This window comes from Bos taurus, chromosome 29 (genome assembly GCF_002263795.3).
Source record: "Bos taurus isolate L1 Dominette 01449 registration number 42190680 breed Hereford chromosome 29, ARS-UCD2.0, whole genome shotgun sequence".
Classification (NCBI taxonomy): Eukaryota; Metazoa; Chordata; class Mammalia; order Artiodactyla; family Bovidae; genus Bos; species Bos taurus.
This window is the reverse complement of record NC_037356.1, coordinates 43,537,597-43,551,859: the sequence shown is the minus strand read 5'-3', so window position 1 is coordinate 43,551,859 and position 14,263 is coordinate 43,537,597. Positions and strand designations below refer to the sequence as shown.

The window sequence follows — 14,263 nt, the reverse complement described above, 5'->3', positions numbered from 1 at the left end:
CGGGTTAGGGTTAGTTGCTCCGAGGCATATAGAATCTTCCCAGACAAGGGATCAAACCTGTTTCTCCTGTAATGGCAGGTGGATTCTTTACCACTGAGCCACCAGGAGTGCCCTCAAATTTTGTATTAATCAAAACAACTTCATTTTTCTTTATAAGAAATTGTCATAATTTACATAAAAGATTAAAACAAAGTACCCAATTTTGTATCAACTTAATCTACTAAGGTTAAGCAAAAATTTTAAGTTGGGTGAAAAGCTATGCTTCAAAACATTTAAAACCACTGTCCTAAGGAAGTTTTAGGATAAAGTGGCCTTAAACAGCAAAGGAGACCTGGAGATAAAAGAATCCAGCAGAAGGCTCTGTGTAAAAATGTTTATTTGTACTAATGCTTAGAATATAGGAACTAAGGAAAGAAAGAAAAAAAAGACACCTCAACTCCAAAGTGACAGTGAATTAGGGCCTGCCCACAGCCAAGGGGAAGGACATTCCAGGCTGTCCTGGGATGAACAGTCCCCCCTATTATTTAAAGTGTCACCAGGCAGAAAATTAAAGAATCAGGGTGTGAAGACCTTACCAGCTGCTATCAAGTGTGCGAGGGAAGAAAGAGATGTCTAGGTGGCTTCCCCACGACCCAGGAGCCAGGATACACAGAGCAGGCGGCAGAGGCTCCCAATTCAGTTAAGGGCAGGAGCTGAATGCCCAGGTCCAGGAAGAACAAAAAGGGGATTTCGGAGGTAGGCTTTTTCATCGAGTTAAAAAACAGGCACATTATCCAATATCTCCCAGTGGCCCCCAAGCTTCTGGCCTGGCCCCATGATGCTTCCCCTCTCCCCACAAAACCAAAGGGAATAAGGAGGGGGATGGGGCAGAAGACAGAAAATAACAAGGGTGGGGAATGCTTCAGTCACTAGAGACCAGGGCCTGTGAGAATGAGACAGGCAAGCACAAGGAACAATCAGGGTGAGGCTGCTACTCCCCCTGGGGTAGGTTTGTGGGAACGGGGTAGAGCCAGGAGCAGGACCAAGAGCATTTACCTGGCTCAGGTAAAGGATCCTGGGCTGCAGAACAGAGGGCCGCAGGAAGCCACTCTGGGGGAAGGAGGCAGTGAGGCTAAGCAGCACGAGGGCATGGGCAGCTGCTTGCCAGCTTGCTCAGTTCTCACTCCCAGCTGCTCTGGCATATGCCCCAGTCTGACTCACCTTCACAGGAAGGGAAAACCGTGGGACCAGAGTGGAGGCTGAGCTGAGAGAAGTGAGCTGCTCTCCCACTCTCTGTTGGAGGACAATGTTTGAACCCTGGCCTCGGCCCAAGGTAGACAGAGTGAATGCTCTTCAGGGAGAGCAGGGAGAAGCTGGGCCCACAGCTATGCCCTGGGCCAGGGTGCTGCTCCGTTCTCCCTGAGGGCCTGGGGCCAGAGGTGGTCAGAGCTGCCACCTCAGCTTGCTGCTGCCAAAGGCAGGCTGGCATGACCACCTGCAATTCTCTGGACTTGAGAAAGAGAGGGGGAAGGGAAAGTGGGTATGAAAAACAGAGAGGAGAGAAACAGCCCTAGATGTATGAGGGGTTGGGGGTGGCCACATCAAGAGGAGTTCTGATTCTGGTAGATGGAAGCTTTTTCCTTCAACAGGTCCAGACACAAATGGCAGCTCCAACTTCCTGCAGAGAAGCACAGAGGGTCAGGAGGGCTCCACACAATCCTCACCTCCAGTGGCAGGACTGGCTACGGGGAGGACTGGAGATGTGCTGCAGCAGCAAAGTTTCAGTTATCTTGAGCAGGGACAAACTCTAGGTCTTCAAACAGCATGAAAAATAATTCTCAATGGAGATGAAAGAAAGCATCACCTGGAGGCCTATTTTAGAAGACAGATTCCCAGGGCCTCTGGGCCCTATAATTATAATCACTAAAGAGGACCTGGGGAGACAAAGAACTTTTTTAAAGCAACCGAGCTTTAAACTTGTGATTACAGAAGAGCCAGACTTTTGTTCTCATGGCCCCAAAGGCTAGAATAAAGATCATGAATAGAGGATCTAGAGAAACCAATACTGATTCCACAGAAGACAGTTTTCTGCAAAGCCCACAGACAGAAGAGACGGGCTCTCCACTGTCACCAGCTGTCTGAGCAGAGGCTGAGGACCCAATGAGAGGAAAAGGGGGCCAGCTATGATGATGCAACTTACTGTGACCCAAGTCTGGTTTCATTAAAAAAAAAAAAAAAAAACAGGAAATAATATTCCTTATAAGCAAAATAACTGGTTTATTTTGTTCATTTATTAATACTTGCTACAGCTAAATTCTTCTATGCCTTGAGAAACAAAATTAGCCCTTATTACCTCAAAACTATAAACACAGTTGTACATACGTGTATTTCAACATCATTCTGAGGGAAAGAATCCATAGCTTTTATCAGCTCTTCAGAGGTGACTCTCAAAAAGCTAAGGTCCTTCCTAACCCAAACGTCAATATATAGCAGTTGATAAATTTTTTCTGTAAACTGCCAGACAGTGTTAACTGCTTTAGGCTTTGTGAGCCACACAGTTTCAGTCTTTTTTTTTTTTTTTAATTCTGTTTGAAAATGTAAAAATAATTTTTAGCTTGTGAATTATGTATACTAGGTTCGGCTCGATTTGGCCTGGGGTCATAGTTTGGAACTCCTGGCCTAGAGGCTAGACCATCTGATGGTTGTGGCGGGTACTCCCCAGCTGTCTGCAACTCTCTACCACAGCAGTGTCTGACAGCACTTCCACAGGAAAGCCTTTCTACAGTTCATGCAGAATTGTGCCTGTGAATTGGTATTTTATGGTTAAAAAACAATAGAACACAAAACATGCTGCTTCTCCCTAAATGTGGCCTGACAGATAAAACAAACAAATGTGGTGTGACAGATGAGCAAGACATCCTCCCTGCAGCTGTTAAAGGGCCCTCAGACTTTGTCAGTGGCATCCTCCTAGGGGGTGACAGCAGTCTGACCTACACTGCAAGTCAGCTCACATCAGGCAGTGAGCTACTTTCTCTCGCCTGCAATGTTGGCCCACGTCCTCTGTCACAGTAACAGCTCCTGGGCTTCATGTACTCCTGAGTAAGCTTCTGAGTTTCTATAAAGGATGGACTTCAGCACGGAAATCTGGTGCAAAGAGGACTTGCGGAGAGGCAGCCACTTTTTGGTGTCCCCAATGATTTCATTGAAGACCTTCCATAAATTTGAAGCATCTTACTAAACACTGCTGGAGGGCCTGAGCAAACTGTTCAGGTCCCAGGTTCAGCTCCCTCTCCCAACTGGTGGAAATGAACACTCAATCTGTCAGGCATGGAGTGGTGAAACCACAGTCCCCCACTGGACAAACTATGACTGAGTTTTGTAGGCTGGTTGAAGGATAACAGATCTCTCCTTCTGGTAATTATTTTCTGCTCAGCATCTGTTTTCTTTCAGGCTGTCCGTTTTCTGTGGCTGTGCATGTTATCTGGTGATAATGTACAAACGTTAAACCCCAAAGGTGCAATGCTAGTAAAGCACTCAGAACTGAGTGAAAGCTAAGAGCCTACTCCCTAACCTGGAAGACTGTATCACTGATACAGGAATACACTCACTATATAAGTGATTTTCCAAGTCACTAATAAATACTTGTTCTGAGTAAGAGTACAGGGAAACCTACCTTCAGGAGGCTCAGACATGGACGGGGTTAGACAATACATGTGGTAGCCACGATCGCAGTCATCACAGAAGAGCAGCTGGTCCTAGAGGAGGTGAGATGGAAGAGGAAGGGGGAGGTGAATGACTCCCCTTGCCTGGGCCGCTGGGAATGGGTTAGAAGGGCTCTTCCAAGAGGGGTGGGGGCAGATGGCAGGAAGAACAGACGTGGGACCCTCTGGCCAGAAAACTACTGCTGTCCCTCTCCATCCAGAAAGTCACTGTCATCCCACCGGGACCCCAACAGCCTCAGAAAAGCTCTATCTGAATCAGTTATTCACTTACTCTAACAGTTAACCACACTACTGCATGGAACGTTCTCTGAAGGGAACAGCATAAAGATGCCACTCATTTCCTTGCTAACTGTTTGTTCACACAAGAGGGTGACGCCCATGAAAGTAGGGACGTTGTTTGTCTTTAGTGTCCTGAGTGCCTAAAACAGGGTCTGACACAGATACTCAGTGAACACCTGCCAAACAAATCAAAGTTCCTCCTGGTGGAAAGGACAGGAAAAGCCGAGCAGGAGTGTGCTGGGGGGGGGGTGGGGGGGGTGGGGGGGGGACACGCACGTCATTCTCGGAGGTGCCGCAGATGTTGCAGCACTTGCACTCGATGCACTGCCAGCGGTAGGTCTTCACTGCTGCCATCATCACAGGGGTGAACTGGAGGCAGGACGGATGCCCTGTGGAGGAGAGCGAGCGAATCAGGGAGCTGAAGGCTGGGGAGCAGCGAGGGGACCCGGCTATGACAGCCACTGGGATGCTGGTGAGCCACGGGCCCTCAGGGTCTGGGTGTCGGCAGGGGCTGCACTGGCTCAGATACCTGAGCGGCCACAGTCAGAACAGGACACCAGCTCCTCGGGCTGTCCTGTCTTCTTGTTGATCTTGGAGTCCCCCAGACAGAAGTCGCAGTAGTTGTTGGGCAGGGCCAATCCATCAGGACCCTTCTTGGCTATAACGAGAAAGGGAAGAACTCAGATGACACCCATGCAGGCCTCTGGGTCTCCTGACATCCCCGCAAGGAGGGTTTTTCACAGCCCGGCCGACTCCTGCTTGCCCCGCCCCTGACACCAGCTTACATTTCTGCTCCTCGGACCTCTGGGAAACTGGGGTGGGTGGCTGTGAGTCTTCCTTGTCCTCGCCCTCCTCCTCAGCCAAGTGGGAGTGGGCATAGTGGTAACTCAGGCCTGGTCGGTTCTTGTAACGTTTTCCACAAACTGAGTGGGGAGAAGATTGCAGAGAAAGGTGTTAGGATCTGAGGGTACCTCATCCCTGCCCCTCTAAGCTGTGGGCTCCACCTGAGGCAGAGGTAACCGCCCCCATCAGCTCTGCTCAGGGACAGACGTCTACTGAGAACCGCCTCCCCGTGGCCAGGAACAGCAGGCCTGGGGCTCAAGCTTCCACGGCTCCTCCACTTACTAAAGCCCAGAGCACGGCCACCTCTGCTCCTCCACTCAAGCTGTCTGGGAGACTGAGCTGTTGCCTTCTGCCTGCCCTGGGAATAGTCTGGGGAGCTCCAAGTCAGGAAGGAAAGGGACCTTCTATAGTATTGCAATAATTTTAAAATAATGGCAGGCAGGAGGAAAGCTAAGACTCCAGACTTTTTTTCTCTCTCAGTAAATGTAGGCTCATGCTACTCCCCAAATACAACATAGCCCACCTCTGGATCTCTTGGGGAAAATCTATCAACTGAGTCTCCTGGGGTAGCTGTCCCCCAGAGAAACTCAAAGACATGCCCACATCAGTGCTCTATCCAACCAACGACCCCTCAACCAGCAAGGAAAGCAGATCCCCACGAGGCACCCTGTACCTTTGAGCAGTGATACCAAGAATAGGGGGTAGCAGGAAAGGAATGGGGAAGGGATGGGAAGGGTGGCAGGATGGTGGGGAACATTAGCTGACCACCACATGTCTGTTTTGGGGAAGCGGAAGCAGAGGGATCTGGGACAATGGGTCCCTCAGAATGCTTCTAAAGCCACCCCATGCAGTGGGCCCAAGCAGCCCTAGAGCAACATGGTGGGAGACAAGCAGGGAGAGGCAGCTTCTGGGACTGTGAGCAGTGGACCGCAACAGAAGGGCCAGGGCTCCTCTCTCCATGCCATTCCAGGGACCTTAACACTAGCGTCACAGATGAGAAAGGCAGGAACAAAGGGAGAAGGGAAAAAGGGATAGGAAAACCAAAAGTCTGAGAAGTTGAGAGAGCTACCTCTCTGGGGCGCTTTCGAGGTATGCTTTTGTTTGAAACTATCTGAAAGACAGAAAGAAAAGTCATGAGAAGAGGGCCTTGGTACACTTGAGACAGGTATAGCAGCAGCAGGAAAGCAGAGCAAACGAGAGAGAAACCCCAGTGGCGACGGTGCTCCCAGGGTGGAGGGACAGAAGTGGGGCGAGTCAGAGAAAAGGGGAAGAGGGAACAGACGCTGGAAAAGTTAGCGTTGGACTCCTGGGGCCTGACTGGATTGGGGCCAGCAGGCCCAGATGTCATCTACTGAGAGGCCAACTCTGCCTGCTGTGTGTCCCTCGTGGGCACCCCCACCCCAGAGGACAGGAGAAATCTCCCCCAGAGCATGCAAGGCTCACCCGTCGTGCAGCAGAGGCCAGGGCCTCTCAGGGATTTCAGAGGGAACCAGTCAGCAGGCAGGACAAGAGTCCAAGCTTGTTTTACCACTTTGAGCAAGAATACAACCTTCCCTCCTCTCATATCCCGAGGAGCTGGGTCCAAGGCAAGGACTACCCACCCACTCCTGAGGCACTCACTGTCACAGGCATAGGGTTTGTCCCGATCCTCCAGGATGGAAGCGTCCAGCTTCTTACGGGCACTGCCCACACCTTTACTCTGCAAAGAGCAAAAAGATGCCCTTACTAAGGTGTCTAGGCCTGAAGAGTTACTCTCCTGGTAGTGGCTGCTAATCTCATTCAGGAATGATGATGGCAACAACAAGCGGTAAGACAGTGGGACTCTGCAGGCTCCCCAATCCCCCGGGCTGCCCCTCACCTTGGACTTCCCCTTGCCCCGACGCTTGGGAGTGTCTTCTTCATAGTCCTCATCATCAAGGTCATCCAGGAAGTCATCTGGTTCTAGGATCCGCTGAGTAGACAGGAGGATTAGGATGGGCAGAAATGAGAACATCCAACAGCTCCCCCACGTTGGGACTGGCCAAGGCTGCCAGGGCCGCCTCCATGACCCAGCGGCTCCACTCCAGCCTCACTCCTCACTGCTGTTCTTTCAAGGCTTTGGGCTCTCCTTTCTCTGGGCCTTTCTTCATGTTGTTCCCCTAGCCTGGAATGCCTTTCCCACCATCTCCAAGTAGCTAAATCAAATGCCACATTTTCATAAAACTTTCCGATACCCCAAGTGGCATGCCCTCTCCTGCCTCTGATCTGCCACCTGGGAGCATGTCAGCAGCGGTTCCCTTCCAACACCTAACGTCCCAGAGTTAAACTATGCTGCTTACTAGTGGCAAGTTTTTCTTTTCACTAATGTGCTGCAGCGCCGCCCCCCACCATGTGAAATGGGCAAAGGTACCTATTTCCTAAGATCGTAGAGACCGCAGAAAATGACGGAAAAGTGCTTAGCACAGTGCCTGACGTATTTTTATGTACAGTTTTCGCTTCCTTGTTGGCAGGGACATCACCTAGGTAACCCCAGGCACTAAAAAAACTCAGGTGGCAACAGAAGATGAGAGTCTATAGTTACCAGAAAAGGAGCAGGAAAGATGGGATGGTGACAATGAAGCCCATCAGTACCCAGTGCTCATTAAGGAATGGAGCAGGAACAGAACAGCAGGGGCCCCTCCTGGCCCATAGCTTCTGCTTCTATTCTGATTACCGGCTGGCCTCTGATGAAGAGGAGACTGGTTTCTACCACAGTTTCCTTAACCACAGTGTTAATCGTGTACCTTCCGTGCTCGACTGTTCGTCACAGGAAATTCGCCCAGGCTGTCATCATCAACTCGGGGATCGGGGGCGCCTCGCTTCTCCAGGGGGTCGGTGCGTAACAGAGCCTCTAAGCTACTGCCATCCTGAGAGATCAGCCCCTCCTTCTTCAGGGTCTGGTCTGTGTCTGCGGGCAAGGTCAGGAGGAGGTGAGGCTCAGAAGGGCTGAACGCAGATCTGCCTGGTCTACAGTGTCAGACCGATCACAAGCCAGTCACTGCCTTCTGGTCTCTGGGTGCCCAGGAACCAAGATGCTCTGGTTTACTTGGCACCATAACTTGTCTGTTTACTTGTCTCTTAACTATTAGGCTGAATTCTTTACAGAAAGACTCACATCTCATTCATTTTAGTATCTTTAGAATCTAGCACCAGGCCTGGTACGTAACAGGTGATTAGCAGGCCTCTGACTATGCAGCAGGGTATATCCCGCTCAGGAGGGACTATGCTTCACCTGGTTTAATAGATGGGAAAGAAAGCCTTGGATCCTCAGGAGGGTGGGCTCGCCGCTTTTTCCGCCAGCGCCGGGCAGGGTAAGAGTACAGCTGCCCAGAGGCCAATCCTAAGGAAGGAAGGAAAAGAGAGAAATCAAACCCTAACACAGCTCTAGAAAACAGTATCAAACACTTTCCACATGAGTACCGTTCTAGAGCAAGGGAGGAATATGGCTGGTGAGCACCTGGGGCTGGAGGAGGCATGGCTTATGGACAAGAAAACAGATTAAGCTCAGGAGCTTTGGCTAACACATAGCTCTCCAGAGCCCAGCAAGACCCTGAGCAGTGTAGCCCTGTGGAAAACAAAAGGTGTTTCGACCTCTCCAGGATTCTAATCAAGGGAAGACCGTATGCATCCCTGGGTGGAAAGCAAAAGGGAAAACCTATTCAGCTGGCTCATCACCTAAGATGAGGAAGCTGCTTCCTCCTTGGGCTCCTGAGTGGATTCTCACCTGGACCCCGATGTCGCTTTTCCATCCAGATATAACAGTTGCTCTGGGCTACTCCCGTCTGTGAGTCCAAGAAAGGCAGGCGTACGCTGCGCTCAGCACAGAGGCGGGCGTTGTAATTGTGGCACTGCTCCATGGCATCTTTGTAATACTGCTCCCCAAGGCTTCAGGAAAGACAAAACTCAGGTGTGACTGCGCACGTGTGTGTGTGTGCTGGGCTATCCCTCTCCCTTGCCATCTGCTTCTCTAGAAGGCTCAAGGGACTGGGAGAATGTCACTCTGCTTTTATTTGCTTCCATTTCTGCCTCATGGGACACCAAACCCCTTCACTAGGCCATTATGAGGAAAAGTACCTTACAAATAAATTACCGTCAGAGCACATGATTGCACCCTGTGTCTAATCAGTCCTTAGTCTAACCCACAAAGAGGGGAAGAAAATAATGTTTGTTCTGTGCCTCTCCAACCCTTTGGTAACCAAAGTGCTACTTCTCTTAACCCTCAGGATTCTGAGAAGCTGAAGTTACTCCTGTTTACAAACAAGAAGAGTTCAAAAGATCTGGGGGGACTTACTAAAGTTTATCAAACCCCATCTATACAAAGAAATTCAACTTAGCTGTAACAAAAAAAAGGAAGCTCTTCATGTACAAATATTAAACAATCTCCAAGATAACTACAAAAAAAGAGGGGCGGTGGGGTACAGGGCTGAGGAGTGTTATGGGATGTCCCTAAGTGGTGGAAAAGAAACTGTAGGCGTCCAAGGAGAAAAACCAGGTGACTAGGGGACTTTCTCCTTTGTGCCATTTTATATCTTTTGAGTTTTAAACTAGGTATTTGCCAAGTAGCTAATTCTATATACTAACTTTACAATCAATAGAAAACATTGGGAAATATGTGAACACCCTTGAAGCCTACTTTCTACTGAGTACCATTACACTGATACAAAACCTGTTTGCAGAAAGGCCTATTCTAGACCCTTCTCCATTCTCAAACAATTTTTTTAAGAAAGAACCTTTTTGAACTCAAAAGACCTCCTTTGAAATTTGAACTTTTTAAGAGCTTTAAAAAGCTGCAAAACTGCAGTGCCAGGAGTAATCTGGTTCTAAGAAGCATGTATATAGAACCAACCTTGTTCTCATCCTTCAGGGTTTAACAAGCACAGTAATACTAGAGCTTAAATTAATACAATTCACATTTATATATTTGAGCAAACTTTTTCTTTCTACGCACTAAGTGGCTTGAAGGATCTTAAAGTTTGCCAACCAGGGATTGAACCTATGCCCTTAGCAGTGAAAGCGCCAAGTCCTAACCACTGGACCGCCAGGGAATTCCCCTTGATTGATCTTAAAGTAAACTAACTGAGGGCAGATGATTTCTTCCCCACAATATCCTCAGCACCCAAGAAGGTGTCTGGAATATCCTGACTCAGAAGTAAAAAGATCTGGCTTGGCTGCAAGTCACCACATATATGTGGACATTTAGTCAACCCATGTGGACCTCAGGTATGCTACTGACTAGGGTGGCTGAACTAGATAAGCTCTGACATATTCTACAAGAGGGAGACTCCAAGCATGAGAAGTTGAACACAGTAAATCTCTGTAGCTTATGTTCATAACTCAAGCTGCAGCAACAAACCCTGCTCTGGAATGTAAGAGGGGCTTTCACGGGGCAGCCACAATAGACCACTGAGGCACAGCTTAGAACGTTCCCAGCAACCAACAAAGATATACACTGCACGCAGGCAGTGACACAAGACAGTCTGGCTTGATTCAATGTGCTGTAATGACTGTAATTTGAGGCAGACATGAAGCCTGTGCTGGAGAATAAAGAGAAGGAATAGGCTCATATTTGCTCGCCTTTAGGAGGCAGCCATGTCCTCACTAAACAGAGAAAAATTGGATAAACAAGGCTGAGTGCAGCAGCGCCTTTGTTTCTGATGATGGAAATTGATACTGACACTGTAAGTCAGATGGAAGGAAGGGCTAGACAGGCTGAGAACTGCAAAGTCAGAGCAAGGAGGCTGGAAACTGTCAGGGGTGGGGGTGGGGTTGAGGTATGGATGAGACATGTTCTATCAAAGCTCCTGTGAGTTAAAAGGGATTTCAGAAGGTGGGGCAAACTGCATTGTGAGTGAGAGAGCTGATAAAGAAATACAAGTTGGAGGAAGAGAGGATCTGATGAGGATAGAGCAAAGAAGAATGAGAGCTCTCTTAAGAATCTAAGGCTCCTACTACAAGAAATTTTAAGCTAACATTCTCCATATCTTGTTACCTAACACAGAGGATTTCAAAACCAGTCAGCAACCACAGCTCTTTTATACTATTATTTTGCCCCAGTAAGACCCCTTAAAGATTGTTTCAATTCTGACACCACATTTGGGAGGGATGGAGAATTTACAAAAGGAAAATTCTTCTCCCAGAACAAGATGCAAGTCAGAAAAGATGAGCTAGTAGTCCTGACCTCAATGTAAAACCTCAGCAGTCAGACGACTAGGCACACCGTGGTCAAGAAAAGCGTCTCTTTCCAGGACGAGAACAGTACAGGAAGACTGGAAGTCTCTTTTTAAAGAGCAGGTTCTGTAGGAAAATGTATTAACTGTGGTCCACAGCTCTTTACAGCTAGAACTGAGGGAGCAGAAAGTTGGTTAGTTATTACTGGTACTCAGGAATCAGCGGTTGGTGACCTTCACTATCTCTACAGATCTTTAAAGAGAAATAAGAAGTCAAGTTCTGTTTAAACGGGCAACCCCTCACTTCCAATACTGCATGAAAGGGTTGGTGACCTTATTTCTCAGATGAAAGTCTTCCAACCTAAACAATCTCACTACGTAAAACTCTTAAACCTAGGCAAGTTTTGACATTCCCCCATTACAGTAAGCTTTCCAAGGTAGAAGCTTTGATTCTTTTTTGAGAGGCATGAAACCTGTGTAAAACCTCCCTTTACAATGGGACAGGGGCAGTCAACAAAGAGAAAGACAGGGAAACAAAGAAAGAACATCTGAGTCAGTATGGATAACATATAAATGGTAGATCAGCAGCGTCATTTCTAAACTGAGGGAAATGTCAGCTTGGAGAGAGTGCTGCGGAAACTGAAGTGGGCAGATCAGAGAGGAAGATAATAGTGCTGGGAGTAGGGGTGGCTGAAAGAGGCAGCAGGATGGAGCTGAAAGCATGTTAGAAGAAAAAAAAAAAAACGACCAAAAAACCCACAAGGAGAAGGCACTTAGCTTAATGGAAGTGGGAAAGCATTCTCAAAGAAAAGGCTCCAGGCAGGAGGAGGGAGAGAAGCAACGTCCCCTTAGAAAAAAGGCTCTTGAGAACAGTGGGGCTCAGTCTACTACAAAGACAGATGAGAAGCTGTGTGCCCCTTAGAAGAGTTCCCAAACCTTTACCTTCTCACCCAGTCAAAATCCAAAAGCCAAGTTGGACAGCTGGTCACCTCATTTTTCCTACCGCTGCACCAAGCCAAATGTGTCCATTAAAGAGCTTGCTGTATTGGCCGACGGGGGTGGGGGTGGGGGTGGAAGACCCCATTGGAAAACTCATTTAGATTCTTCTTCGGGGAGGAGGCTGGGTTAAATCAAGTCCCAAAGCATCTTTAACTCACAGCTAACAGGCCATTCTCAGTTTGCCAAACAACCATGAACTTTAACTTCGCTTGAAATCTGCCCAGTCCAAGAGTATTGCAGAGCGAAGACGGCCGACCTAGATGCCCCTAAGGGGCGGCCAGGGCGTCCTGGACTGCGTCCGCCCAGTGCCCACTTTCCGATGGCTGGGACTGGCCGGCGCCAAGCCCCTCTTCCCTGAAGTTCTTTCCCTCTGTATCTGCTCTTCCACAAATTCTCCCCAGGAATATTTTTGGTCTCGGGTACCTGATACTCAAGGACCACCCCACCCCCGCCCCCGCCCGCCCAGGAACGTCACGGGGCTGTTCAGAACAAAACAGCCCTGAGCGCTCAACGGCGCCAGGGCGGCCAAGCCTGCTCCTCCGGGGCCCGCTGCGGGCAGCCGATGGGGAGGGGTCGCCGGCCGCGCTTCGCGGGGGTCGGCCCGGCTCTCCCGGACTGAGGCGAATCCGGGACCGTCTCCCGTACGCAACAAGGGCGCCATACTCTGGAAACCTTTCGCCTGAAGGAGCGCCCAGCCCCACAGGGAGGCTGCCCGTTAGGGGCTCCCGTGTGCCCCCCTCAGGGCCTCCACAAGTTTCTAAAGAAGCGCAACGTCTTCTCCCGAGTCTCCTGTTGCCCTCCCCTCCAGGAGTCGATACACGGCGTCTCCAGGCACGTCCCTCTCTCCGCCTCGTCCGTTCCCACACCGCCCCCTGCTTCCAGGTCCCTTACAAGACCTCCTAGCCTGGAAGAGAAAGAAACGGCCACTCACAGCTTCACTACATTTTCCACCACGGCCGCCATCTTCCCGGCTCCTCTCCCTCAGGCCGGGAGGCCCGGAGCCCGCAGCGCGCAGGCGCTGGGACCGCAGAGAGAAGTAATTTCCTTGTCCTTCTGCGCAGGCGGCACTCGGGCGCGTGCGCCCGAGAGCGAGCGACGGAGAACGAGCTTCTGCCGGGTTCTCCCCAGCCTGGAAATCTGGGGACGAATGCGCAGGCGCAATGGAGGCGGGCGCGCGCCCCGAGGCTTCTGCTCCTGTTTTGCCTCATCCGTTTAGTGAGAAGGGAGAAGGGAGAAGGGAGCGAGGATCTGACCAGGTCCAGAAATGAGAAGGTGAGAGGTTGGTGAGAACTGGCAAACCCAGAGGTGGTCTAGATGGAGGTCATGCGTCCTGTTACCTTTCTGACCTTTAACCTCGTGGTTAATAACCCTTTGCCCTCACGTACAGACTAGGGGCTGGTAGGTAGCCGAAGGTAAGAGCAGTGCACATTCCTTTTGGGCTGCCCATTTTAGGGAGAGAAATATTAACTGCAAGAACCTGACAGATCTTTGGCCCGAATATTGGGGTCTGACAAAAGTTCCCCCACCTTCCTGCCACCAACTTAATTGATCCCCACCTCTTCTCCCCTGCTTCCTACCCCTAAGCTCTTTTCCTCCTCTGAAGAACTTGTCTCTTGCAACTTCCTCTCCTGTACCATTCACTTCTCCTTCACTATTGAATCATGCAAATTCATCTGCAAACATGGCTTAATATCCTCTTTTTAAAATATCAGAGCCCTTCCTTAAGCCCTTTCTGCCTTTATCACCCTCTTTCTTTTCACCCTTTCAGAGCACATATTCTTGTTTATACTTACTATCTCTGTTGATTGATTTCTGAGTGTCTGTCTGCCCAGTTTAATGGGGATTTTGTTCTCATCAGTTCATTGAAACATCTAACAAAGACACCATGATCTCCATTTCAACAGATTTAGAGATCTCCTTGTCTTTATCAGGGAGGAAATAGCAACCCACTCCAGTACTCTTGCCTGGAAAATCCCATGGACGGAGAATCCTGGTAGGCTACAGTCCATGGGGTCGCAAAGAGTCGGACACGACTGAGCAATTTCACTTCACTTCACTTCACTGTCTTTATCAACCTATCAGCCCCCATGACAACACTGGCCATTCACTTCTTTTTCAAACTCATCTCTGAGACACACACTCTCCTGGCTGGCTGCCTATCACACTGGCAGCTCCTTCAGCTTCTTTTGCTGGCTCTCTATCCTCACATCTTCCTAGACCTGTCAGAGTCCCCAGGGCTTGGTCTTTGATCCTGAT

The 14,263-nt window shown here is 49.5% G+C and overlaps 1 protein-coding gene across 2 annotated transcripts; it reads right to left on the bottom strand.

Annotated features, from left to right (window-relative positions):
• Positions 1 to 359: 359 nt before the first annotated feature.
• On the bottom strand, positions 360 to 13,023 carry DPF2 (double PHD fingers 2). Of its 2 annotated transcripts, XM_005227067.5 has the most exons (12): positions 12,939 to 12,990; positions 8,566 to 8,726; positions 8,074 to 8,181; positions 7,586 to 7,749; positions 6,682 to 6,774; positions 6,444 to 6,522; positions 5,893 to 5,934; positions 4,766 to 4,903; positions 4,510 to 4,638; positions 4,257 to 4,369; positions 3,653 to 3,734; positions 360 to 1,657 (listed from the first exon to the last, which is right to left on the bottom strand). In XM_005227067.5, the coding sequence occupies exons 1-12, from the start codon at positions 12,968 to 12,970 to the stop codon at positions 1,581 to 1,583; spliced, it is 1,218 nt and encodes a 405-aa protein (XP_005227124.1). In that variant the 5' UTR covers positions 12,971 to 12,990; the 3' UTR covers positions 360 to 1,580. The 2 variants fall into 2 exon arrangements, with proteins under 2 accessions (XP_005227124.1, NP_001093826.1); NM_001100356.1 differs by lacking the exon at positions 5,893 to 5,934 and having other exon boundaries at positions 361 to 1,657; positions 12,939 to 13,023.
• Positions 13,024 to 14,263: the final 1,240 nt, after the last annotated feature.